This window comes from Drosophila gunungcola, unplaced genomic scaffold, assembly GCF_025200985.1.
Source record: "Drosophila gunungcola strain Sukarami unplaced genomic scaffold, Dgunungcola_SK_2 000127F, whole genome shotgun sequence".
NCBI classification, from domain to species: domain Eukaryota; kingdom Metazoa; phylum Arthropoda; class Insecta; order Diptera; family Drosophilidae; genus Drosophila; species Drosophila gunungcola.
In genome coordinates this window covers 97600-122983 of record NW_026453288.1, presented here as the reverse complement: position 1 = coordinate 122983, position 25384 = coordinate 97600, and the positions used below count along the sequence as shown (strand labels likewise).

At 40.9% G+C, this 25384-nt stretch overlaps 3 protein-coding genes across 3 annotated transcripts; 2 read left to right on the top strand and 1 right to left on the bottom strand.

The window, feature by feature from the left end:
• Positions 1–627: 627 nt before the first annotated feature.
• LOC128265504 (protein tilB) lies at positions 628–2833 on the top strand. The gene is made up of 4 exons (XM_053001538.1): positions 628–725; positions 793–1639; positions 2304–2516; positions 2688–2833. Exons 1-4 carry the CDS (start codon positions 716–718, stop codon positions 2794–2796), a joined length of 1179 nt encoding a protein of 392 aa, XP_052857498.1. The 5' UTR covers positions 628–715; the 3' UTR covers positions 2797–2833.
• LOC128265505 (DDB1- and CUL4-associated factor 7) lies at positions 2804–8547 on the bottom strand. Its single transcript, XM_053001540.1, has 5 exons — positions 7725–8547; positions 7425–7617; positions 6226–6685; positions 5525–5706; positions 2804–5440 (listed from the first exon to the last, which is right to left on the bottom strand). The coding sequence occupies exons 2-5, from the start codon at positions 7613–7615 to the stop codon at positions 5242–5244; spliced, it is 1032 nt and encodes a 343-aa protein (XP_052857500.1). The 5' UTR covers positions 7616–7617; positions 7725–8547; the 3' UTR covers positions 2804–5241.
• Positions 8548–9476: 929 nt separating this feature from the next.
• On the top strand, positions 9477–25188 carry LOC128265514 (ubiquitin carboxyl-terminal hydrolase Usp2). The gene is made up of 12 exons (XM_053001555.1): positions 9477–9555; positions 11355–11470; positions 11538–12198; positions 15367–16320; positions 17031–19067; positions 19921–20137; positions 21106–21252; positions 21336–21549; positions 21793–22115; positions 22538–22687; positions 22751–22829; positions 23431–25188. The coding sequence occupies exons 3-12, from the start codon at positions 11683–11685 to the stop codon at positions 23501–23503; spliced, it is 4710 nt and encodes a 1569-aa protein (XP_052857515.1). The 5' UTR covers positions 9477–9555; positions 11355–11470; positions 11538–11682; the 3' UTR covers positions 23504–25188.
• Positions 25189–25384: the final 196 nt, after the last annotated feature.

Here is a 25384-nt window from a genome sequence, read left to right as displayed (position 1 = left end):
GCGGCTTTGAAACTTAACTATAGATATTTTTGTTGATATTTATTTAGCGATTAGCAAGTAATTGGTTCTATTTTAATCCAAAGTTAAATAATAAAAAACAACTTTTGCACTAAGAGTTAAATATTTTCGATATAAAAAATATATCCGAACGTTAGCATGCTCCGTTCCTGACAGACGCAACACAGACAGTGGATGACAACGTCATCGATAAGCATTTGGATATGTGAGTAAACTATGAAAATAGATAAAGAAAATCAGAAAATGTTTTTAGCTAATGTCTATAAGTTGTAGAATAAAATTGTATTTAATTTAGGGGTTACATGGGTTTCACGTTTTAAAAAAAAAATCTATTCCTTACTGCTTACCAAGTTTCTGATTAAAATTATAGAACCCTCTTAAAGGGGATAAAAACTAAAAACAACAAAATGAAGAAAATATTCTATTTGATTATATTAAAAGAATGTGTGTAATGCCTACAAAAAATAATAAACTTAAAGTAAAAAAAATAGTAATTAGTTTGTCGTAATAATTTGTTCACTTTTGTTTAAGTTTACTTACCAAAACTAGTAAAAATAAATACTAATTTATTTGTATATACTGTAAAGAGCAAAACAATAATAGGGAAAGTGAAAAGTGGTGTGAAAATGCCTAGCAACGAAGTTGGCTTTATACCTTGGCACTTACTATTATTTTCTCTTTCAACACACTAGTCAATATGGTGCTCAGTAAGTTCAAAATTAAAATATATATATATATTTCTTTAGTTTTAATTGATCCAATATTATTACACAGTCACCGAAGAGCTGGTGCGCAAGAAATCGGAGCACAATGAACGCCTAATCAGCACTCTGGAGGAGATCTCTTTGCATCAGGAGGACATCGAGGTGATAGAGCACATCCAGAACTGGTGTCGTGACCTGAAGATTCTGCTCCTCCAGTCCAACCTCATTGGGCGCCTGGAGAACTTGCACAAGCTGAAGCGCTTGGAGTACCTGAATGTGGCCATCAACAATATAGAGAGGGTGGAGAATCTCGAGGGCTGCGAATCGCTCAGTAAACTGGATCTCACCCTAAACTTTATCGGGGAACTGACCAGTGTGGAGTCGCTATGTGGCAACCACAATCTCCGCGAGTTGGTACTCATTGGTAATCCCTGCGTGGACTATCCCCACTACAGGGACTACGTGGTGGGCACTTTGCCGCAGCTGAACAGCTTGGATTGCGTCGAGATCACGCCCTCCGAACGACTCCAAGCATTGAGGGAATTGCCCAAGAATAGGGCCATCGTCGTCCAGAAGCAGACGGATCAGGCCATAGAACGGGATGAGCAGCGCATCCGGGTGGCGGAGCAGCAGTCCGCTTTGGCGCAACATTGTGCCGCCATCGAGGATGAGGAGGAGCGCCTCAAGGCCTTCTGGCAGGCCAAGAGCGAGCATTGTCCGGAGATTCGCACGGAGATCGCCAGGCAGCATCGATTGGGCCGGGAGCGGCATGAAACCAAGTCCGCACTGGATCCACCGAAGCGGGAACGCAACCTATTCGCCCCCTGCGGCAGACCCTACAATCTCAACCAGGGCAAGCTGCCCTTCAACTTCCAGGACGAGGCTGATCACTACCTGCTCCAGCTGGAGGTCTACAGGTGGGTCACTAAGAAACGATCTTTTGGGCAAGATCACTGAAATAAACCCCTTTAGCTTGGAGTTCTCCTAGTATAATTGCAGTCAAAAGCTTGCAGTGAAGAGTCCGACCATATAAAAAAAAATATATATATTCTTGATCAGCATCACTAGGGGAGTCGATCCGTCCGTCTGTCCTTCCGTCCGTCTTTTTTTTACGCAAACCATTATTTCAGTTTTAAACTTCTGTTATCCCTATGTTTTTTTGTACCTGGGTACAATTTTTTTATACCTTATACCTTACCTAGGTAAACAAATTTGAGAAACCCTTTTACCTTACATAGGTTAAGATTTTTAATTATCTTATGTTTGGTATTTTGGTAGTGAATTATTTATTTTTGTTTTCAAATTAGCTTTATACTCATGGTCGGCACGACTATTCTGTGAGCATAGACGAAGGTCTTGCTGGCAGAGCGCCAGTAGCGCGGCGACAGAAGCCGCGCAAATTACGAACAGAACCTTACCCTACATAGATCTAAAAAAAAAAAAAACTAGTACCTTTCCCAACACTGCAAATTACTAATATTCAACTTAAGAGCTTCTTAACTTATACGTTTTTTGTTTTCAAATAGAAAATGTTTAAAAATAACCAGTTACTTAGTATGTAAAGTATGTACTTCCCTTCAGACACCTAGATACTTCTCTAATCGATGTGGATGTACAGACCAATTACACTAGAGTCACGGTCAAGAAAAAGATCTTCCAGATCGCCTACAATGAGGAGGTCAAGCCGGATGAGTCCACGGTGCAGCGTTCACAGATCACGGGTCACCTGATGGTTACGCTCAAGAAACTAAAGGTCAACGAACTGCTGACCGTCAAGAAAAGTCCGGCAAAAAGGTATGTTTGATGAATATATAAACTGCACCAGTTGCATTAAGAATCAACTCCGAGCTAGAGCTTGATCTGTTTGCCTATGACTTTGAAATCATAGGTCATGGAGTCATGGAATCGACAAGCGAAAGCTTTTTTAAATAATTGATATTATTTATAATATGACTACTTTTTCAGTTCTACCTCTTCCGATACTGAAAAAATGACCGAAAAACGGGAGGAAAAACTACGTGGAGTTGTGGACATCAGTAACATTTGTCCACCCGATCTTCCCGATTTAATTTGAGACTGAGTTCATTATTTAAAAATGGTTTATTTAAATATTTGTTTGTTTTGGTTTGTTTTCTCCAACTTTTCGCCTTCGTTCTTCTGTTTTGTTTGGTTTTTGTGATCCATCCATCGATCAATCAATTTAGCTTTCTAGTAACCTCTTCAGCCTGATCGGATGTCTATATATACGCGCTTGTGTGTGTAAGTGTGTGTGTACATATACATTACATATATAAATGTTACATGGCCATATAACGTAAATCGGATAATGCAATAATGAGAACACAAATGAAGAGAAAGTAACTGGAGTATATCATATCCTAACTTGGTTTTTCGATTATGTTTTTTGCGGAAACCGTGTCATGCCAAATCAATGAAAATGTCTCTGATCGTTGGCTACAAACGTACAAATATCAAAAGGACTTCAATTCGATTCGATTCGATTCGATTTCAGTGTTTTACTATTCTGTGGCTGTGTGGGTGTGGTGATTTGATTTGGGTTTGGGGCCTCTTAATGGCTATACAAAATCAGGGCCTAAGTCTTGTTCAAAAGTTTTTACGGCTTTAGATTGTTGATTTTTCGTTAAAAAGTTGTTTGCCTTTCATGCTGTATTTACAATACATGATCATCGGGAATATTGGTATTGCTATCGCTTTCTGTATACATATCTATATATATATATAAGTTGTGAATTGATATAAATTACAAGATACATAAAAAATTGATTCAATTTTATTTGGAGAAGTCGCCTTTGTCCTGTGGAAAGCATGGGATGTGTGGTTGGGATCTGAGATTATTTATGGAGGGTCCTGTCTTATCTGAAATGATCATAGTTTGTTTATGTTTTGGTTTTTGTTTTTGTTTATGTTTCGTTCGTTTGTTAAATGGATATAGCAACAATCTTGTATTCTCTCTCGCTCATATATTTCGGTATTTGTTTTTGCTTTTGCTTTTAGTTTGTATCTTTAAATAGTATTGTATTCTAGCTGTGTTGTGTGCAGTTTGTTTTTCCGTTTTTTTTTTTCGGTTTTATTCTGTAATATATGTAAGTATTTTCGCTTATCTATTTAATTCATTTCGTATTTTGTTTGTTTTGCATTCGCGTAAGTCCATGGTTTTGCTTTTGTTTTTCTTTCTCTCTTGTTTTTTGTTGGTTGTTTTCCGTTTTTGGCTCTCATACAAAAATTGAACAAAGTAAAATATTTCAAAAAAGCGTTCTTGCTGTCTACTTTCTTCGCCTCTTTTTTCCCTTTATGTATTGATGTGGCTGCTGCTGCTGCTGATTTGGCCAGACTCAAAAATTGGTTAACAACATTTATGGTTAAAAAAAAACGAGGTAGGACATTGTTTTCATAATGTGTGTTTTTTGTTTTTTTTTTCTTTCTCATTTTTTTTCTTATTCCATTTGGGTTTGTATAGTCGATATTTAAGGGGCTATATACAGTTAGGATTTTCAAAAAATCAATTTTTTACATTTATTTTCTTAACGTTAATATATTCAAGAATGCATATAGAAAATTTCATATTGTTCCGATGAATATTTTCGAAGTAACACGCATATTTTAAAAGTCGTTTCAGAGTGATTAAAAGTACAAGTACAAGCTTTAAACGCGTTTTTCTTAAAATTGTGTTTTCAAAGTCGATGACCAACATTATTCGAAAACGGCTAAACCGATTAGTCTCAAATTTTAACACGAGCTTCTTAAATATATTTTTTAGTTATTAATCGAAATTTTTTGAAAGGAGCTCCCGGAGATTAGCTGTAGCGTTTTTCCAAATAAATATTTTTTCCAATAATTTAATTAGTCTTAAGATACAGTTAAAATATAACATATTATGTGTACAAAATATCAGACAAATATATTTTGAAGTTCTCTCAGGAAAAGTTCTAAAAAATTGTTTTTTTTTTCGGCCTACTAACTGTATATAACTTCTTAAATGAAATAAAGCGCATCAAATCGATTGGGGTTTGGGGGGAGGTGGCGGTCTTGTCAAGTGTGAAATAAACTACAATTAGAAATACATATTTTGGTTATACCTTATAAACTTGACTTACATACTTGTATAATCAACTAAGCTAAGAATTCTAAAATACATGATCCATCTCCATCCTTTTCCCTTATATCCCTCCCTCTCTCCTTCGCTCTCGCTCTTGCTTTCACTTTCACTTTCGCCTTTCTTCTAATCTCTCTCTTCCGACACAAAAAAAAAAAAATAATTAAAAAGACTGCGGAAGCGTGTTGCAGAAACGATCCAACTTAAGCTCCCTCCTTTCCTTTCCTTCTGTCTCCTAATTACCAACAGCAAGTGTGTGTTTTTGAGGGTGGTGGTGGTGTGTGTGTGTGTGTGTGTGTGTGTGTGTGTGTGTGTGTGTGTGTGTTTTCTTTTTCTGTTGACTGTGCGTTGTTCAGCAATGGCAGCCAGTTGCTACAGCCAGGGACCAGACCAAAAAATTGACTCTTAGACCCGCAGGATCTCGCACGCTTTGTTGTAGCAAATGGCTATCCAGTCGGGCTGGGTGGCGCCCCACTGGATCTGATTGACTTCGCCCTCGGCAGCTGTATAAGCTAAAATTGGATCCTCGATTGCGCGTGGCATTTGTTGTATATCCCAGATCAGTGCTTGGTGATCATCACCGGCAGTGCAGATGTGACAGGAACTGAAATGCAATGCAACATACATTTGCAATGAGAACTTGTAGTTTTTATGGCTAAGCGGCTAATTTCCAAGGGAGACGACTTACCTATGCGGCGCCCACGCAATACCGTTGACGCACGCTCTGTGATTGCTCAGTCTTGCAACGGGTGTACAAGGAACACGAACATCTAAAATAATAACTTCGCACGAGTCCATGGCAACTGTGGCTAAATAGTTCGGATCCTGTTTGTTCCAGGCCAAGCGCAGCAGCGCCGTGTGGGCAGGATCCTTAATTGGTTGCATAAAAAATGAGGTTAAAAGCACATATTAACATTACAACATAAAATAATAACAATATAGAACTACAAACACTTGTCTATGCTAACTAACATTCGATTAGAGAAGATTGGGGCTATATTGGCACTGGGGCAAATCTTTATAACAGAATCCATTAGTTGGAAAAAAATGCATTTTTTTCTGTTACTACGGTTTGGATTTTGGCTAACAAGCAATTAACTATCAATAGATAAATTATAAATAAAGGTTTATCCGTTTTTCTTTGTTTGTCGCAAAATGTACTATGTTTCATATGCGAATTTTGTTTGTTTTTAATTATAATATTAACCAAAAATGCCATTTAAAATTTAGGTTGAATGATATAAATAAAATCATACATTTTATGGACAAAAAGTGGAGTAGCCCACCTCTCCCCTACATATCAAACTAAAATGCTAACATCTGTAGCCCACAATGATAAGTAAAACTATAAAATTGATCATCATCAATGTTTCAGAGCACTTAACTCACCTCATAGATAATAGTCGAGTGCTCCAGATGCCGTAGATCAAACATGCGCACCGATCCGTCCGCTCCCACCGAGGCAAACATGTCCCGACCGCCGCCTGCCCGCGAAAAAGCAATGTCGTAGACCTCCTTGTCGTGGGCAATGAGCTGCGTCTTCACGTGTCCCGCCACATAGACCCGGGCGTGCGGCTGTCCAGTCTCCAGTCCCCAGATGGTGCAGGTGGTGTCTATCGAGGAGGTGCCGACCAGATTGGGATCCACCTCGTTCCAGTCGAACGAGGTGAGCGGGGCGCAGAAGTCGCTGTTCTTGTTGTTATTGAGCACACACTCGAGTCGCGTGTCAGGTTCGCCGGCACGCCACACCCGCAAATAATCGCCGCTGGTGGCCAACAGATCCGGGTAGACGCCCTTGGAGTCCGGGATCCACATGATCTTGGTTGTGGGATATGGATGGTCAAAGGTGCTGGTTTGGGAAAGAGCAAAGCAGTCGGTAAAAAAGGATTTGCGAAACAATAAATATTTGAAATAGTTAGGTTCCTAGAATACAGTTCTAAATTATTTATACTTTCATCAAGCCCAATTCAATATTAAGCTCGCTATTTATGAGATCGATCTTGGCAGCCAAATATATATTACTATTCTTTGAATTCTTAGTTAGATTCTCGGCTGAAACTAAAAAAAATCGAAACTCATGAATATGAAAAATATGAACTTATCAATAGTTTTTCAATTTCAAAAACTAGCGTTGTAACAACATAATTAATCCACTTAAAAAATATTAAGCGTTTTTTGCAAAAAAGATGTTGAAAATAATACAAGCCTTACGTTTAAAAAAAGCAATGGCAGACCGTTGTTTCATGCTATTTTAAACTATCAATTTATATTCAAACAACTTGGTTTGCAGATTGCTAATCGGAAAAATTGTAAATTGTAAATTTAGGACTGAATGGCTTAAAATATATTTTTGATGTACCGATCCTTAAGCGATTTTACATAAAGTAGTTATAACTTAAATGTACGATATTAATGTGTTATTTCATTTATTTATTTATATTGTTTTGAAATTATTTTATATATTTCAATTTTTAAACGATAATTTAAATTAGTTAATATGTCAGTGATGGTAATCAAACTTTAAAAAAATGTGAAGGGTCTGGTTATAGAGATATCCACGATTTGTGGCTCTTGGGTTCGCAATATACCTCTTCGCACTAAATTCGCTGGTGTCCTCGTCCAGGCTGATGATCTGCACCTTGTTGTTGTACTCCTCGATGAAGCTGCCCAGTGCGAGCCGGAATCGCTTGTCCGGCCGGACACTCCAGTTCATGGAGTACAGGGGCCATGGTGCGAGATATTTGTAGATCTCCTTGCGCTTGCCGGCGGTCGATGACATATCTATGGATTGCAGGGATCAGCGTTAAGCATCCATTCTGCAGACAAGCTTAGGATTGGGATTCGGGGTATGGGGACCTCGGGATCGGGAACGGGAACACAAAACCCACCTGAACTGTGTGATGGGATACCCAGATCAAGGCGAAGAGCAGGACCAGGTGACGATATGCTGGCGGACGATTACCCTCAAGGCCGTTTCGCTGGTGGGTGGTTGTGGGTGGCCGGTGGCTGGTGGCTAAATGACGACGACCTCCGTTGATGATGACGATGATAATGATGATGATGACTGATAATGATGACCACTCAGAGCAGCGGACAACTCAAGAAAACGTCATGGAACGGGAAACAAAGGTCTTCTCTGGCCACTCGCATTTGCACACTTTACCGGCTAGGCTGGGCTGGGCTGGCTTTTCCTCTAGCTTTTCCTATAGCATCGCCTTTTTTCCGAAACCGAAACCGAAACTCACTTCATTTTTGTTCTCTGGCAGTGTTGCCAGCTCGGCCGTTTTCCGGCTAAAATCCGTCCCTTCGCCGGCGAATTCCGGCCAAATCGGAGACCGGAGACCACAGATCGGAGTATCTGGAGTACACCCAATCAAAATGGCATGCGAATCAATCCAACGGCGTGCACATTTCGGCCGCAATGCGTCTGTTCGGCTTGGAAATGTTTCCGTTCCCGGTCCTCCGAAAAAGTTGGCAACACTGAAACGTAATGCGACGCGACAATTTGTTTTGTGCGGCCTTTTTTGTTTGCAATTTGTGTGCGATTTACGACATTGGCTAATGAAACGGTCAAAACGCAAGGCTGGTGCGGCACAGAGACGGTTTCGAGGTGTTGCGCGGAATTGTTGGCCTAAAAACTTTCAACAGAATCGTTTTCGCCAGAATTTTCACACAAAATCTAGAGATGACAGAACGGATAAACCGTCGACTGCACCTGCGATAGTATCGATATTTTTAAGGATTCCGTTATCGATGTTTCTGGTTTTAAAACATATTTTAAAATTAACAGTTTTTAATTTTAACTGAATCAATTGGCAAAAAACTATATTGAACTTAAGACATCCAAGCAACCAAAAACTGACAGGATGTGAATTCGAAGTTGTTAAATATGGTTCATGCTTTTATAATATTGGAATTCATTTTCTTTATAATTGTATAATTTCAGAATTCATTTCTTTATAATTGTATAATTTCAGAACTTAAAAATTTATAAAATAAGTAACAAATTTTTGGTTTTTTTAATAAAAAATATATAAAGTAAATCAATTTTAGAGTTCAGTATGTACGATTTTATTATATGTAAGCAATGTTGGGAAGAACATAAAACATGTTTTTTAATACATATCCAAAACCATTTTTAAATAGGTTTATCTTGGGTACAAGAATATATAAGAGCCTTTTACCTTACACAAGTAAAGATTTTTTCTTACCTTGAAAACAAACTTAACTGGGCACTGGTAATAGCCCAGTTCAGTTATTCCTTAACGGTGGAATTAACGTTCCTAACCGCACGTTTCTAGCCGATATTTAGCCGATGTTTTTTCGGCGCATCTCTAAGGTCTTGGCGCGAAAGAATTTGAATTGACGTGGGGTCCCCTTTGTTTCTGTAAACCAGAGGCGTAGTTGAAAATTAAGGGGGTTTGATAGTTTAACGCTCCTCCAGGCAGCAATTTAAATACAGAGTAGATAAAAGCCATTATTTAAAAGTTCAGATAAGCATTTAACAACTAATCCAAAGAATGTTGACTTTTATGACGAATATTAGGCAGCGCTGCGGCAGTGGGATAACAGGGTAGAGGTGGGAAAACATCGATGTTGCCCCGCCAAACATCGATGACTCGATGTTGGCATCGATGTTTATTCACCTACTCCAGCTCTAATGCTGGTGCTTTCGCCGTGCGGTCACACTGGCCAAAATAAAAAAATTCCGATTAAAAAGTGAGTGCTGTGCTGTGATGAAAATTGCTTAAAATCGGCCGAAAAAAAACCCTATTTTGATGTGAAACGAGGCTGGCGCCTGGCTGACATCGAAATTTGTAGGCGAATGAATTAGAAACGGTTTTTTTCGGCCGCGCGACCTCGTTTGCCTTGTGATGTTCGTTTTGCGGTCAAATTTTCTTCCCTTTCCCCCGCTCGCTTATATATCAATGGGATTTCATATAGAAATATTTTTTTTTCTATTGACCGATTTTTGAAAAAATTCACAAAAGCCGTCGTCGTCGTCGTCACTTTTCCACTTTCCATTTTGAGAAAGATATTTCACTTTGCGTAATTCGTACGCTGCCCGCCGTGTGTTTGTGTGTGTATGACTGTGTCGCCAATAGTGCTATCTTGCTCGCCCGCATGCTCTTGTCGCCGTTTTACTACTACTCCTCTCTCTCCCCCTCTCCCTCTCACATTTCACTGTCAACATGCGCGCGTGTGTTTGTGTGCGCCTTTTATAAATAGAATTTCATTTCGTTTCGTTTTTATATTTTGTTGTTGGTTTTATCATAATTATTTCGATTTTTGACGTGCTTGGGATGTATGAATTTTTTATCCAAAGAAAGCTATTAAAACGTGGTAACCGTGGAAAAAGTTCAGCTGCACCTGTGTTGAGTGTGTGTTAGTGTGTGAACTTGAAGAATTTCATTTAGTTTTGTTAAGTGCGTGTGTGTGAATGGGTTGTAGTTGTAGTATTTTATGAACGAAAGATCGATTCGTGATAGTGTGGCCATTTTATAATAGTTAAGCCTACCACCACCCTCGCAAGCACAAACATGTATGGAAAAAGCAACGGTTTTCTCGTACGGGAACGCAGACTGCCTGGCGGCACACACATACTTAACTTCATTTTAGTGTTACCGCATAAGGCCAACCACCCCCACCCCTCTGTTGCTGTTGTTGTTATGACAAACTTGAAAAACTTTTTTCTATTTATTATTATTTTGCAATTGTAAACAAGTGACGCAGCAGCTGATTGGCTTTCCATTTTCCGCCTAACTGTTTATTATTCTCAGGGGCAAAGTGAAGGCCGAAAATGCCCGAGATGTAAAATAAAACAAGCAACTACAACTCTTCGTAGTGTTCTCAACGCTTAATTAATTGATTATTGAGCTTGTGTGTGTGCGAGTGCGAGTGCTGCGTCGGCAAAAAAAATCAATCCAGTGGAAGGGATGAGGAAGAGCACGAGTTCCCCTTGATAAAGTCTTGTATTATCCTTGGAATCCCCCAAAATTTAAAATAACCTTGCGTTTTACAGCCTTCACTTTACCACTAGTGTGTATGTAAATAACGCTTAAAAGTGAAAGGCCTTGAAATGTATTTCCAATATTTAAAGCATAAAAGGAAACTATCTTAAATGATTGTCAAACAGCTGTTTGGCGTAACTGCTTTATTTTAAACAATTTTTATTTAAATATTTAAAACTTAAGTTTAAACTTTTTAAAAAGTCTTAAATACCTAAATTAAATTTGGTGAAACATACAAACTATCAAAAATATCGTTTCCAAAATATTATTACATTTTTATAAAAAAAACATATATATTTATTTAAAACTGTGCTTTCACGAAAAACTGTCATTTCACGAATGTGCACCTAAAATTTTTTTTTTTTTTGAAACCATTAATAGAGAATAGATAGCTTTGTATTCAACTGAAAAAATCAATTTTAAAGGCCATTTTAATTATAATATACAGGAATATACAGATGTTATCACTAGATAAACTAATGTTTCTTTAACTGCATTTCTTTCCAGTTTTGCTTACAACTTTAGCAGCAACAAGAACGGGTCTTAGATGTAGCACATAAGCAGCAATTAAGTTTAACACTAAACTAAAATAATTCAATGATAATGTAAATAAGGCGACGCAGGTGGGTAAATATATATTAAGATGATTAAATTTGACATTAATGAAACTGAAACCGCCCAAATGTTTAGCACGACGAAACATAGAGGAAACGGTAGCGAGAACAACAGGAACCAGCCGCTCAGCAATACCAAGTGCTGCATTAAGAACTAATTCAGGACACTCTCGACTTCATCCAGAACCTGGGGTTAGATCACTGCCGCTGCTGCCACTAATATGCGTGTAATTGCGCCGCGTAGATCGTCAACGTCAGCGGCGGGCAGCGGCAGTCTCTACGGCACATCGTCGGCCGGCACCAGCGGCAACGCCACCAGCGGTAGCTCCATCAGCCACCACATCAGCAGCTCCAGTAGCACCACCACCGGCAGTGGTGGGGTGGACCGCTCCAGCGGAGGCGCCACCACGAACGGTTATTCCCGCTACTCAAGCAGCTACGATCGCGGCAGCAGCCTGTCCAAGTGGCTGCCCACCTCGACAGGCGGCTCCAACTCGACGTCGGGCTACGGCAGCAGCTACTATCCCAGCTCGTACTCGACGTACTCCGCCAGCAGCGGCTCCTCCTCCAGCCCCTCGTATGCGCCGCGCTCCAGCCTGCAAAGGAGCAGCGTTGGGTCCACCTCGTCGTCGTCGTATCTGAGCGGCGGTTCCGGTACCAGTTCGTCCGCCTATCGCACCACCTCTTCGTATCTGAGCGGCTCCAGCTATGATTCACCTACGTACAGCCGATACGGAGTAAGTTTTGAAACTATCTCTACAGATTTACCTTGATTTACGATACACCCATCCAAAATTGCGGTCGATTACTCTTAAGTTTGGTGGCTGATCTCTCGGTTTTCAGTTATATTTCTATACGATTAAGAATCCTGTATGCTGGGCCCCTATGGTATAACTCTACTCACCGCTACCCAATCCCCCGAAAACATCATGCGTTATGTATCTGCATATTTGAAGAAGTCGCCTTTCATTTAAAAGGTCTCCATCGTCTATGTACAGTAATAGCTCGCTAAATTGGTGTGAAGGAATTTAACTAGTAGCAGGACTGAATTGGACTGGAATTAGATATTTTTTAATTTATGTTTTATGTAGAATTTTGTATTTTGTATTACCAATTGTAAATCTGTCAATATTAAGATCTTTTAATGCCGCTTGTAATATGCAGACTTATTTCCTTCAACGACCTTTAAGGCCCTCAAAATTCGCATCAAACATGTGAAAATTTTTAATTTTCTTTAAATAGATTAAAAAATAAATATGTGAAATGCTACTTTCCGGAGGATAAAAAGCTGGGCTTACCGGAGTCACTTAAAATCCTTCACCCAATTCAAGAGCTTCAATTGGCATCTCCATCGTAATGCGTATATCTGTATTGTCAGCTATAAGCAGCTCCAATATTCCATCAGTTGGTAACCCGCTTTCGGTTATTTGCATTCGATCCCAAGAATAAAACCCCACAACAGACTACATTCACTCATGGCTCATGGTTCATGCGACCACGCCCCGATTTGTGGTGATCCCTTTCCCGCCCTAAAAACTTCACCTCGCCCCACTCCGAAACCCGGTCAAAATACTCCCTATTTTCCCCGCCTCATTTAGTGTTATTCTGGACCTTTTGATTGAACTTAGATTATTTAATTTTGGCATTTTCGTTTTGCTGATTCTTTCGTTTGTGTTTGTGTTGTATTTTGTCATTGCAACAACGATACACAAACCATTCAAATTACAAATTAAAGCACCCACCCACCCATGCACACCCACATGAATGAAGACAAACATTCACGCACTAGGCAAATAGGCAAACATCGTGTGTATGTAGTTAAACAGAGGGACAATGCCGCATTTTATACCTGCGATAACGGACACCGGTACTGTGAACGGTCTTTAATTCAAACTTGTGCGGATTCAACAAGCTTTTTAAAGTAAAATCTTTTTTTTTTCAAAAATATTAATTTGATAATTATCTGAAACTAGTAACTCTGTAAACCAATTTCAATTACATATGTTTTTATGGATAATTTTCAAATTTTCCTGCTGGCAAACCGCTCAGTTAAAAGCGCCATCTGCTGGTAAATTTGAAAAACATACATAAAGTCATATTTATCTGCTGGCGTTGACTTTATTGAACATGTAATGTTCATTTCTCAGTAACTTCTGAAACAATTAAATTTTTGTTTATTGACCACCGCATAAACTATTCTGAATTTTGATGTCACAGAGCTCCCCAATTCGTGTTATTTACGCCATCACCAGAATCAGCGTGTTAGTTTCCAATTTTCAATTGACCTGTTTTGGCAAAGAGTTACAGGGGATTCTTTATAAGATAGTTTTCACTGTAGAGCCATTGAAATGTATGCAAACATAGCCAGATGCGTCATTGCCCAGGCACATTTTCAGTCACATCCACAGTCACATCCACAGTCACATTCACAGTCACAGTCACCGTCAAATTCACAGTCACATCCCAGGCCACATTCGCATTCGCATTCACACCCATAGTCCCAGGAATGGAATGCGTGCGTATGTGTGAACTGAGCTGAACTGAACCGAGCTGCGAACCACTTGTTGGCACAGATCCAATAACAAATAAGACAACAACCGAGTGACAACAACTAAAACAACAGGAGTGTAGCAACAAAAGGCCACAACACCAACAATTGTGTCATTCTCATCCTCATTCCCCCTTTGAGCCCCCTTGAAAATTCGCAATAAGGTTAATGCAATGGCGCTATCGCTGTCTTTGCTTGGTTGTGCGTATGCGTGTACGGCTGTGCAGGTGTGCAGGGGTGTGTGTGTGTGTGCGTGCCCCTAGAGAACACCACATGTGAAGTTTACTATATTTAATTTTTTTTTTTTTTTTTGGGTTAAGGGTAAGCAAGAAAAAAAAACAATCGGCTTTCCGTCCTCTTGACATTTCACACTTTCAGTCATAACTTTCGGTTAACATCTGTTGTTGTTTTGTTGACAAGAACTCGTAGGTGCGGAAAGTACTATTAGCGCACTAATTACAAGTTTCAAACGCACCATTTACGACGGAAAGGTTCTTTTGAAACGAGCATTTTGAACACACAATAATTTATTGTACTGCCTTGGCTAAGAATTTTAATCGAATTCTAAGCACGAAATAAGTAAAAATTTGGGCTAATTTTTTTTTATTTTCAATTTTAAATAATGTTCAAAATTGAAACCAGAAAAGTGACTTTTGTGTAATCTATAATATTTTGATTTTATATATCGAAGTTTTAATTGGGACAATGTGGGTGATTTTAACAAGTTTAAACTTAGACTTTGGAACAGACCTTTACTGAAATCAAAATTTTAATTTAAAAATTTCTCTACTGTCTTATCTTCAAATATATTGATGGAAACTATGTTTAGTTTTTAGACGAGGAGGCTAAATATGAAGCTGTTGCAATTGTTTTGGGATTAACAGTTACTTTATACAATAAATAAGTTGTAAGTTTTTGTGCGATAAATCAGATTTTTGGGCCACTGACGACGCATTTCTTGGTCCCCCTCATCTTTGTGATTATTATTTTGTTTAAATCATTTGTTGTTCATTTCTGTACAATCCAGCCATTAACCATATCATTGACGTTTCTTTTCTTTACATTTTGTTTTTGTTGTATACTTTTTGACATTCGAAACATGAACATGAAACATGTTTTACCGTTGCCGTTTACCGTAACCGTTTACCGTTAAACGTTAAACGTTATCGCCTACCGTTACTCCAAATCAAATCAAATCAAAAAAAAAAAAAAAAAAAAATAATAAACACCACCACAAATTCATTGACACCTGTAAATGTTTCGCCAAAAAACAAAAAAAAAAAAAAAAACACTATTCCAAATCGAAAATCCAATCAAACAAAACCGTAAACCGAATATCGAAAATCGAAAATCAAAGTTACCGCGCAAATCGGCCTCCAAGATTACAACCAATGGCGAAAGCTTGAGCGGATCGGCCAAAAGGGAGGAATACGGCTTGCGGCGTGCTGGTCAAGATTCCGCCAAGAAGCCACCGATCAGCGGAGGAGGAAGTGGTGGCCACAATAGCAGCGGCGGTATCAGTGGCAATAGCACTAGCAATAGCAGTAGCAGTAGCGATGCCAACAAGCGGCTGTCCAGTTCATCCTCATCCCCATCGCTGGCCCGTTTGGTGGCCACCTCCGGACTGGACATGTACGAAAAGTACAGTCCGGCCAACTATAAACCCAACTGTGAACTGTCACGTTCCAGGTCGGGTCATTCTGAGGCGGATCTGGAGAATGGTGGCAAAAAGGAGACGACGCCCACCTGCACAGTGACCCTGGAGCGGCCACGGAGCAGTAGCAGCCGCTACAGCCGCCTCTACAGCAACAGCAGCGATGCAGGAGGAGGGGACACCACCTCGTCATCCACGGGCCGACTGGGTTCTTCCGGCAAGTACTCGATCAACAGCAGCAGCAGCAGCGGCGATGTGCCCACGGCCACCTTTACACTCCGCAGCAATCGCACGCGCCGCGGCCAGTTGGAGGAGGCACCCACCAAGATCACGCAGGCAGAAACGGCTGCGGCTCCACCACCAACACCACCAGCACCGCCACCACCACCACCACCACCACCACCACCACCTCCTCCAACTCCGTCTGCATCTGCATCCACAAACGGCTATAAAACAGGAGGGGAATCGAATGGCGGCGGACTGGAGGCCAAACTGAATGGTCTATCGCTGCTCTCGTCGGCCTCGGCCAAAAGAAATGCCATTTACGAACGAAATCAGGACACCACCGATGATGCAGGTCTCGTTGGCCAGGACAATAATGCGGACAATGCCGATGTGAGCACCTCGGCCACGTTTAAGCTTAACGACGGCAGCAAGGTAAAAACTTTGGCCACAAGTTAAACGGAGACTAGCAGAGCGCTATGCCCCCCGAAATCGAAAACGAAAACCAAACTAATTGCATGTGCCTCCAACCCGAAACAATTTTTATGGCGTATGCGAAAAAATGTGAAACCATTAACCTAACCCAACCAACCAACCAACCAACCAACCAACCCCAGCATTAACCATTGACCCCCTTTGTACCTCATTTTATTCCACCACCACCTCTGTGTGTTCGTTAGCCAGCCCAGCAAATGCCGATCATTTAATCAAGTTTACATTTCTATGTATTTTTAGCTAAACTCTTGCAGATTGCGACCCTTCTAACTCAAACTCAAACTAAAATCAAAACTCAAAACTTGAAAAAAAAAACAAGTCCAACTAAACGCCAGGCTTCTAATACTCCCAACTAAACTCAAGTCAAGTCCCCCAAAGAAATCATCATAAGATCATCCAATAACCATTTGCTTAGGATAGAGAGTTCGAAGCAGGACAGGATCATCCGGTAGTCGAGAATAGTTAACTCCTGGCAGGCGGCGAGAAAACAGGCTAACACAACACAAAATCTCGTATTAACTCGACCGTAGGCAGGCAACAAAAATAAACGCTAGCGAACCAGAGACTCAGAGAACCAGAGAACTAGAGAACCACTGTCAGAAGAGGAGCAACTGCAGCAGTGAGAGAAGAAAACGGTGCGGTGACCATCCCGTCGAATGATGTTAGACATTAAGAAGACCAGAGGATTCCATAAGATTCCACAAACGTCAAAATTGCAGCCAGCAACCGGTGGAGCATCAGTAGTAGCAGCAGCAGCAGCAGCATCAGCAGCATCAGCAGCAGCAAACTCCACAGAAGTGCCATTAGCAGGAGGATCAGCTTCAGGAGCAGGCGTAACATCATCATTGTCGGGTCGGGGAACCGCCGGCAGTCTAGCCACTCGCCTAAGAAACCCAGTGCAGGGCAAGCACACAACAGTTCCTGGGACCTCGGTGGCTGTGGGCAAGACTCACGCCGCCCTGGCGGCATCCAAATACGGCGGAGGCGGCGGAGTAGCAACACAGGTCCGCTCCACGCCGGCGGCGGCAGCATCAGCATCGCCAACGACAAGCAATCAACCCAGCAGCAATCCGGTGCGGGCGGCCAATCAGCGATATTTCCTAGTGTCCAGCTACAAGGATCCCACATTCCTGAAGGCCGAATGCGAGTTGGCCCATGCCCAGGTGACAGCCACCAAAGGGAAGAGCACGTCGCAGGCTCACAGGCGGAGTCGGGCAGGTGAGGATTCGAGGAACAACAACAGCCACAACAACCACAACAACCACAACAACCACAACAGCCACAACAACGGTAGCCGGACATCAACGCTGGTTGATATGCGACGCACGCCCATGTTCAATGGCAATCAGCAACAGCAAGCAACCGCCACCAACAGCACCACCATCAACAACACCACCAGCAACACCAGCAACGGAGTGCCCAAATACAGTGCCCGCTCCACGACAGCAACTGCAACTGCAAGTGCAACTGCAACTTCCACGTCTACCAGGAGCTACGGCAAGCTGAAGCCGCTCAACAACAACCAATCGACCGGTGGAGCAGCTATGATGAATGGCCATACCACCACCAACAACAATAACAACAGCAGCAGCAGCAGTAGTAAAAACCACAACAACGGCGGCAACAACAACATGCAACGTCAGCAACAACAACAACAACAACAACAGCAGCAGCAACACGATGATATTAGCTACATAGACAGCGATGAGCCGTCCTTGGCCACTGGTGGCCCAGTTGCAGGCGGCGGACAAGGAGGAGCAGGAGGAGGAGGAGCTACCAAGGCGAGCATATGCTACTTCAAGCCCATCACGCCGCAGCTTCCGCTGCGCCACCAGCAGCACCAGGAGCCACAGCAGCATCAACCTGGCAACTCGAAGCCAGCCAGCCATCGCTATCCGCGGCCCAAGTCCACCATTATTTCCTCCGCCCACTCGAATTTCGCGGCCAGCTACGAGAAGTTTAGTGGCGGATATAGGCAGACGAATGGCGAGGTGAATCATCCCCCTGAGAGCAGAAACAGCGGCAGCAATGCCCGCCGATATGGCATTGATTCCTTGAGCATCAAGGCCTCCATTGAGAAGTTCAACAACCTGAGTGGACAGAAGAGGCAAACTCCGAGCTCTGGGACGGCGGGAATGGGTGGACCCGGCAGTGTTACAGGGACAACCGGTTCGGGATCAGGATCGGGAATCGGAACCGGAGTCGGTGTCGGCACTAGTCGCAGCCAGCATGCTTCGCAGGCGGGCGGAAGCAGTGGCAATCTGCAGCAGCGCTACAGCAGCGACCTGGACAACATTCGAGTGGCGGCGGGCTATAGTAGTTCCCTGACCCGAGTGGCCTATAGAACTACAGCCACAATGAGCAGTGTTGGCACGGCGGTGGCGGCAACATCCGGATTTGGGGGAACCGCCACGGCAGCGGTTTCGCCCATAAACAAGGTGTCGTCGGTGAGAGGTGCCCACAGCAGCGCACGGCAGCCAAACGAATGCGAGAGCCTGGCCAAGGCCACCACCAAGGTAAACAACGATGCAGCAACACCTCATGTTGCCAGTGCAACACCAGCAACACCAGCCACGTCTTCCGTCTCCACAGCCACAGCCACCGCGACAGCCACAGCCACAGTCACAGCCACAGTCACCGCGACAGCCACAGCCACAGTCACAGCCTCAAGCTCCGCCAGTGATAGTGTAAGTCGGTCCTTGGCCAGGTCACCGAATCAGTTCAGTTTAGTTTTATTTACCTTACCGTCTTCATTCCGATTTTCTTCTTATGTACTTAAATTAAGATAAAGATATTTGAAATGCTTGCACTTGGCAAGCGAGCAAGCAATTGAAATTGTGACAACAATTTGTAGCTAGAACGTATATTTATTTCATTCATCTTTTGGATTCATCCATCCCGCACACTATATACTCCTCTGTTATCGTCTGTCGATTGTTTTTGATTTCGCTACTATCAATATGTCGCGCTAAGGCACTGTTACGTTTCGTTTGTTATCGTTATCGTTATCCTTTGCATGCTGGTCTTATATCGCTGTCGCTGTCGCTGTCTCTTCTCACTCTTCTCATCCGCATTATGAAACACACAAAACACCTGTACTAACTTCGACTTTATTGTTATTTTACCTCTTTAATCTCCAACTGTTCGATTGCTAGTTGCTTTAATTAACTTAACCTAACTTTACTTAAATACTAACGATTATTTTAACGCCCGAACCGATGGGCAGCTATCGAGATCATCATTGATGGGAAAGTTAGGACTTACTCACATAGAAGTTGTAAATTGTGGTTACAATAAAGTTTAGATGTATAATATCTTAGTTCTATTTTTTTAAATTCCAAATTTGTTACGAAATTTATACTTTCGAGTAATATAATATTCAATATTGCATAATAACATTTGTAAATAAAATACACAAATATCTAACTAGTCAAAATAACTCTCATCACTGGAAATGAATCGATCGGCTGTCATTTGAGTTCGGGACCCTCCAATTAGTTGCAAACGATACTCAAATGTGATATTTTCTCTGTTGTGCAGACGACAGCGAGAAGCGGCGCTGGGAGCAGCGGCAGTGCCCGAAGCGTCCTGCCGCCCATGACGCCCACGTCGAGTCGCTACTGGGATCGGGATCGGGACAGCGGCACCAGCCGCAACAGCGTCAGCACCTCCTCCACCCTCAACTCATCATCCCTGAAGCACAACTCGGATGATGGCTACAAGAGCGCCTCCTCGTCGCGGGATGAAAAATCCGAAGGTGGGTTCGCCAGAGTACAAAATGTACATATACCTAATAAGCTTTATGTCTATCAGCCAACACTTGTTCAAATAAATTAGATTCTATTGATTTCTAAAATCAAGTTTTGAAAGCTTAAATAAGAGATTTAGATTTCATGAAAAAGTCCGTTGCCGAAATTTAACATGTTTTCTATAAGCAATTAATATTCTATGCATATTGACAAGGCTTTCTTAATAGTAAAGCAACTGTAAACAAGTAGTCCAAAAAATCGAGTTCCACGACTATTAGATACCCGTTACTTGGCTAACAAATTTCAAATATGCGCTCAGATAACAATCAGGTTATAGCTGGCGCCATCTGCCGGGCAGCACCTCAGCTCCCGCTACAGCGACACTATCTTAAGCAGAGCAGCGACAGAGCACACATGAACAGTAAAAGCCCAATGCAATACTAGAATCTGCATGCCAAATCCAAAATCTCTAATGTTAATAGTTTCCAAGATCTCGACGTTCATACAGACGGACAGGCAGATTCAGCTTTTGATCCTGATCAAGAATATATATACTTTATACATACTTTTCAACGATTACAATATACCCTTTTATCCTACCATCAACGGGTATAAAAAGTACTTTCCCATTAAAGCAACTGATGAAATGTATAGTTTTGTCTTACGTCAATTCATTTTATTTCTTTGCATTCATTAATTTTGAAAAGTACCCAAATCAAGTAGCCAGGCTACTTTTACCCAAAAAACTCTGTTAAAATTCTCAATATAAGCTTAAATTCAAAACGATAACATTGTAAAGAGGCCAAAAGAATATTGAGGATCCGGCGGGGATGGTAGATCCTTTCGTCAGCGAATGCAAGCCCACGCATCCCAATTGGGGAGTAGTGACCACGGCTGTGCCGTACCCTCATTCGATTGAAATTAATCCGAATCCCCGTTTTTTTTTTTTTTTTTCTTCTTTAATGCCTATCCACAGGTCTGTGCGGTCTGCGAAACATCGGGAACACTTGCTTCATGAACTCGGTCATCCAGTGCCTGAGCCATACCCAAGAGCTGACCCGCTTCCTGCGCTCGCACCATGGCTCTCGCACATCCTCCACTAAGGATCAGCAGATACTCCACGGTGAGTGTTGTGCTATTTCCATCCAACTTGTTTTGGATGTTTGTTTTTCTATTTCAATATCAATTTTCGATTGCACCGTGCAGAATTTGCCAAACTCATCCAGGAGATGTGGACCTCGAATGTGCACACGGTGACGCCCATGGAACTGAAGCGTGCCTTCTCCACCAAGCACCGCATGTACAGCGACTATAACCAACAGGATGCGCAGGAGTTCCTGCGCTTCTTTCTTGACTCGCTGCACTCGGCCCTCAATTCGGGCGTCAAGGGTGAGACGCTCAACATTGACGATAATCTGAGGTGTGTCTTGGTGTCTTGGTGTCTAGCTGTCTAATATTTAACACAGGGTTGCTCAAAGTTGCCTTCTGGCGGTTGCATTTACCAATGCAAATAAACAAACGCTCGCACAAATGTTGGATTGGTAGCAATGAGGAGAATATCAATGTAATTGTTGTTGGCCTCGGTTGTGCGATGAGCATCCCTGATTTAATGACGTTTAACCTCAACCGATTAATATATTTACATTTACTCAACCCCACGCAGTGACAATAAAAAGGCGGACCTCACCTGGGAGTGGTATACGCGGCACGAGAACTCGCTGGTGCGCGACCTCTTTGTGGGTCAGCTTAAGAGCACATTGAAGTGCACCACCTGCGGCAACACCAGCGTCACCTTCGATCCGTTCTGGGATCTGAGCGTACCGCTGCCATCCTCATCGCGCTGCAAGCTGGAGGCCTGTCTCGACCTCTTTATCCGGGAGGAGGTCCTCGACGGCGACGAGATGCCCACGTGCGCCAAGTGCAAAACGCGGCGGAAATGCACCAAGAGCTTCACCATTCAACGTTTCCCCAAATATCTGGTTATACGTAAGTAGCTTAGTCTCTTATTGTCCTTAAAAGTGTTGGTTTAAATTGCGCACGGGTAGAAATATTACTCTGAATTGCGCTTTCCCTCACAACTCTATGCTAGATCATCCGAAAACGAAAAATCAAAATTATGTCGTCAGATAATCAATTTGCCCAGGGGTAAAGCATTGGGTTTTTCGAAATTTAGAGTATGTGACTGCAAAGTTTTGAACGCCAATACACTAGTACACTAGTGAAATGGCCATAACTTCAGATTTGCTCCGATCGACTTTATATTCAGTTGTTTGATCAGGTCAGCACTATTGGCATGCAATGAAATATTTACCTTCATCTAAAAAGTTAAACAACAGATTATATCTGATTATCTATCAATATAGATTAACAATTTAATATAAAACTAATGGAAACATAACCACTTACAGACCTAAAACGCTTTTCGGAGACGCGCTGGAGCAAGCTGTCGAATATCGTTGAGTTCCCCACATCGGACAGCGAGCTCAACATGGGCTCCTATGGGGCCAACTCCAACTCGAATGTGCATTACTCGCTCTATGCGATATCCAATCATATGGGTGAGTTCGGCGCACGCCTCTGCAGTTAAGTGCCCTATTGATACATTCGTATTTAACCGACAGGCTCAACGGCTGGCGGACACTATGTGGCCCTCTGCAAGCATCCCGCCTCCCGCAAGTGGCACGAGTTCAATGATAATATGTATGTATAATATCCCCCAAAGTTGGTCCCCCCCCCCCCCCCCCCCCTCCCCCAAACTTGCCAAAAATGCCAAAAAAAAAAAAAAAAAAAAAAAAACCTCTTACAGCTGAGGGCAAAATATTAATAGGAATAATAATTTGCATATTTTTGATGTTGTTAAGTAAGATTTATCAAAAATTAAAAAAGAAAATTCTTTTGTGCTTTAAATGTATGTTCTGTAAGCATCTTATGTTATTATTATTATTTATTTATTTGTTTAATTTATTATTTTTTATTATTTCGCAACCACTTGTGTCTTAAATAAATTTCAATATTTTTGAAATTTCATATATTTCTTGGTATGTACTGAACTATTTATTAATTCGGCCCATAAAAAAATGTACACAAATAGACAACTGGTTGGTGTGCTAACTTTTCCGAAAGCAAATTAAAGCAATAGTTTAAATTTAATATAATTTGGAGCTAAAAAAGGATATGTGAGATATGTTTATAATTCAGTGGTTTTTTTTTTTTTTGGCAACTTTTAGTAAGCTTCTATAAGGGATCCTTTTAAAAAAAACCTTTTGAGATCTCTTAATTGATATACATTTTTAATTTCCAGCGTCAGCGATGCCTTGTCCGAAAACCATCTCGTTTCATCCAGTGCCTATATACTTTTCTACGAGCGTGCGTAAGGCCCAATCCGTGCTGTACGGCAACCGTCAAGTGTTAGAGTTAGTTTTGATTTGCTTTTAAGTAATAAAAGTGGTAAATTGGTTCACATGCAATTTAACGACGTGTTTCTAAGAGTTTGTTTATTGGTTGATCTCGTTCTTATCCCGCTACCATGAATGAGCAGAACAACCAACAAACGAACTCTTAAAAACGCTTCATGGAGTTGGATACTACCAACAAATGTACTTATTGCAACTTCACTTAAGAGCAAAACAATACTTACTCTTAACTCAAAGCAGAAACCAAAACAAAAATGGAGCAAAAGTGCATACAAAACGAGGATGAATGTATATAAAAAACGAACTTCGATTCGATGGCTGAACAAAACAAGAGAAAGAAAATGAAAAGAAAATGATATGAAATGAAAGAGAAAAAGAAAATGAAAAAGAAACTCCGACGAAAACAATGAATCTGTGCAATAACAATTTTCGGCAAACCAAAAAACCTCAAGCCCCAGGATTAAAACAAGAGATACTAATACTAACTAGTGACAGGATATTCTTTTGTAAGGATAAACAATGCAATCAGCGGCAGCAGAGATATAATGTTTCAATATTTCTCTCTTTTTAAGTGTTATTTATTAAAACCTAATTTTCAATTTGCATCGCCCCACTCAACCTGTCTCTTTTTTCGCCTGTCGCTCCATCTCTTTCTCTCTCTCTCTAACTCACGCTATTGGTTTGCCGAAGGATAGTGTCCTCTGGTTGTGTGTAAAGAAAAAAACAAACAAACAAAAACGAAACGAAACGTGGAAAGAGAAAACTAATTATATATTTCAAATTCGTATTTCTTGTGCAATATATTTCATAAAAAAATATTAAGAAAAAACAACTGCAATAAATACTTAACTAAAAACGATTAAAACCAAAAAAAAAAAAAAAAAAACGCAATCGCACTACAAAAACCACACTAGCTAAGAGAAACGGCTTTTTAGCAACTAAAAAAAAAAAAAAAGAATGTAATATTAATTAATTGATAAATGAGCTACAAATTTAATGAACGGGGGATGCGAAGTGAAGCTGAAATCTGCATTGTGAAAACGTACTTATGATAAATGCTAGTAGTAAAATTTAAAACTTAAAAACGAAGAAACGATTCAGCAACAACACCAAAAAACCATTGTTATCCTTTAGCCAAGACACCAATCAACCAACAGAACCATCCAGTCCAGAAAATAAAGGGAAATTCCCCAGATGAGACACCAACCAACACAGTTTTGGGAATTTCCCCAGGGCATAAAAGACCGTTACGAAGTTCGTTTAAAATTTATACAATTTTTTGTGTTTTTTGTTTGGTTTGCGAAAAGCCAACAAAACTAGTCTCAAAAAAAAAAAAAGATGAAGAGTTATGTATGAGAGCTACTTAACAAAACACTGTTTTTATTTGTTTGATTTTGTGCGTAATTTGTAGTTTAAGTCGAGCGTTTTTCCACCACCCTCAGCAATCCAACTTATTCTTGCTAAATATATTTTTGTTGCCTACTTTGTTTTTATACCTACATATATAATATATTTTATGTAATTTATTTATTTATTGTATTTATGTAAATGCTATATAAACATACACAGACACCCCCACACAAAAACTTACACTCAGCGAAACACGATGTGTACATAATGTAACTTGTTTCCGGCAGATTCAAAAACAGCTACAAAAAAAACTACAACCACGCCTACACTGCACCAAAATTTGGATGAAATATTAATAAAAATAAACAAGACACATTATTTATTTATTTGTAAATGAAAAAAAAATGCGACTTCTATATATTTTTCTGGCTTAACTATTAGTTACAAGTATAATTGTTGGATATTTTACTAACGTTAAAAAGAAAATAATGA

Excerpts from the sequence above, each read along its gene's own strand:
- LOC128265505 (XM_053001540.1), bottom strand. The coding sequence starts at position 7,615 with ATGTCATCGACCGCCGGCAAGCGCAAGGAGATCTACAAATATCTCGCA. Across the intron at positions 6,686-7,424 it reads AGCGAATTTAGTGCGAAGAG|CACCTTTGACCATCCATATC; the intron begins GTATATTGCGAA and ends TTCCCAAACCAG. Across the intron at positions 5,707-6,225 it reads ACTCGACTATTATCTATGAG|GATCCTGCCCACACGGCGCT; the intron begins GTGAGTTAAGTG and ends CAACCAATTAAG.
- LOC128265504 (XM_053001538.1), top strand. Across the intron at positions 1,640-2,303 it reads CTCCAGCTGGAGGTCTACAG|ACACCTAGATACTTCTCTAA; the intron begins GTGGGTCACTAA and ends ACTTCCCTTCAG. Across the intron at positions 2,517-2,687 it reads AAGAAAAGTCCGGCAAAAAG|TTCTACCTCTTCCGATACTG; the intron begins GTATGTTTGATG and ends CTACTTTTTCAG.
- LOC128265514 (XM_053001555.1), top strand. The coding sequence starts at position 11,683 with ATGCGTGTAATTGCGCCGCGTAGATCGTCAACGTCAGCGGCGGGCAGC. Across the intron at positions 16,321-17,030 it reads AGCTTAACGACGGCAGCAAG|CGTCGAATGATGTTAGACAT; the intron begins GTAAAAACTTTG and ends CGGTGACCATCC. Across the intron at positions 20,138-21,105 it reads GCGGGATGAAAAATCCGAAG|GTCTGTGCGGTCTGCGAAAC; the intron begins GTGGGTTCGCCA and ends GCCTATCCACAG.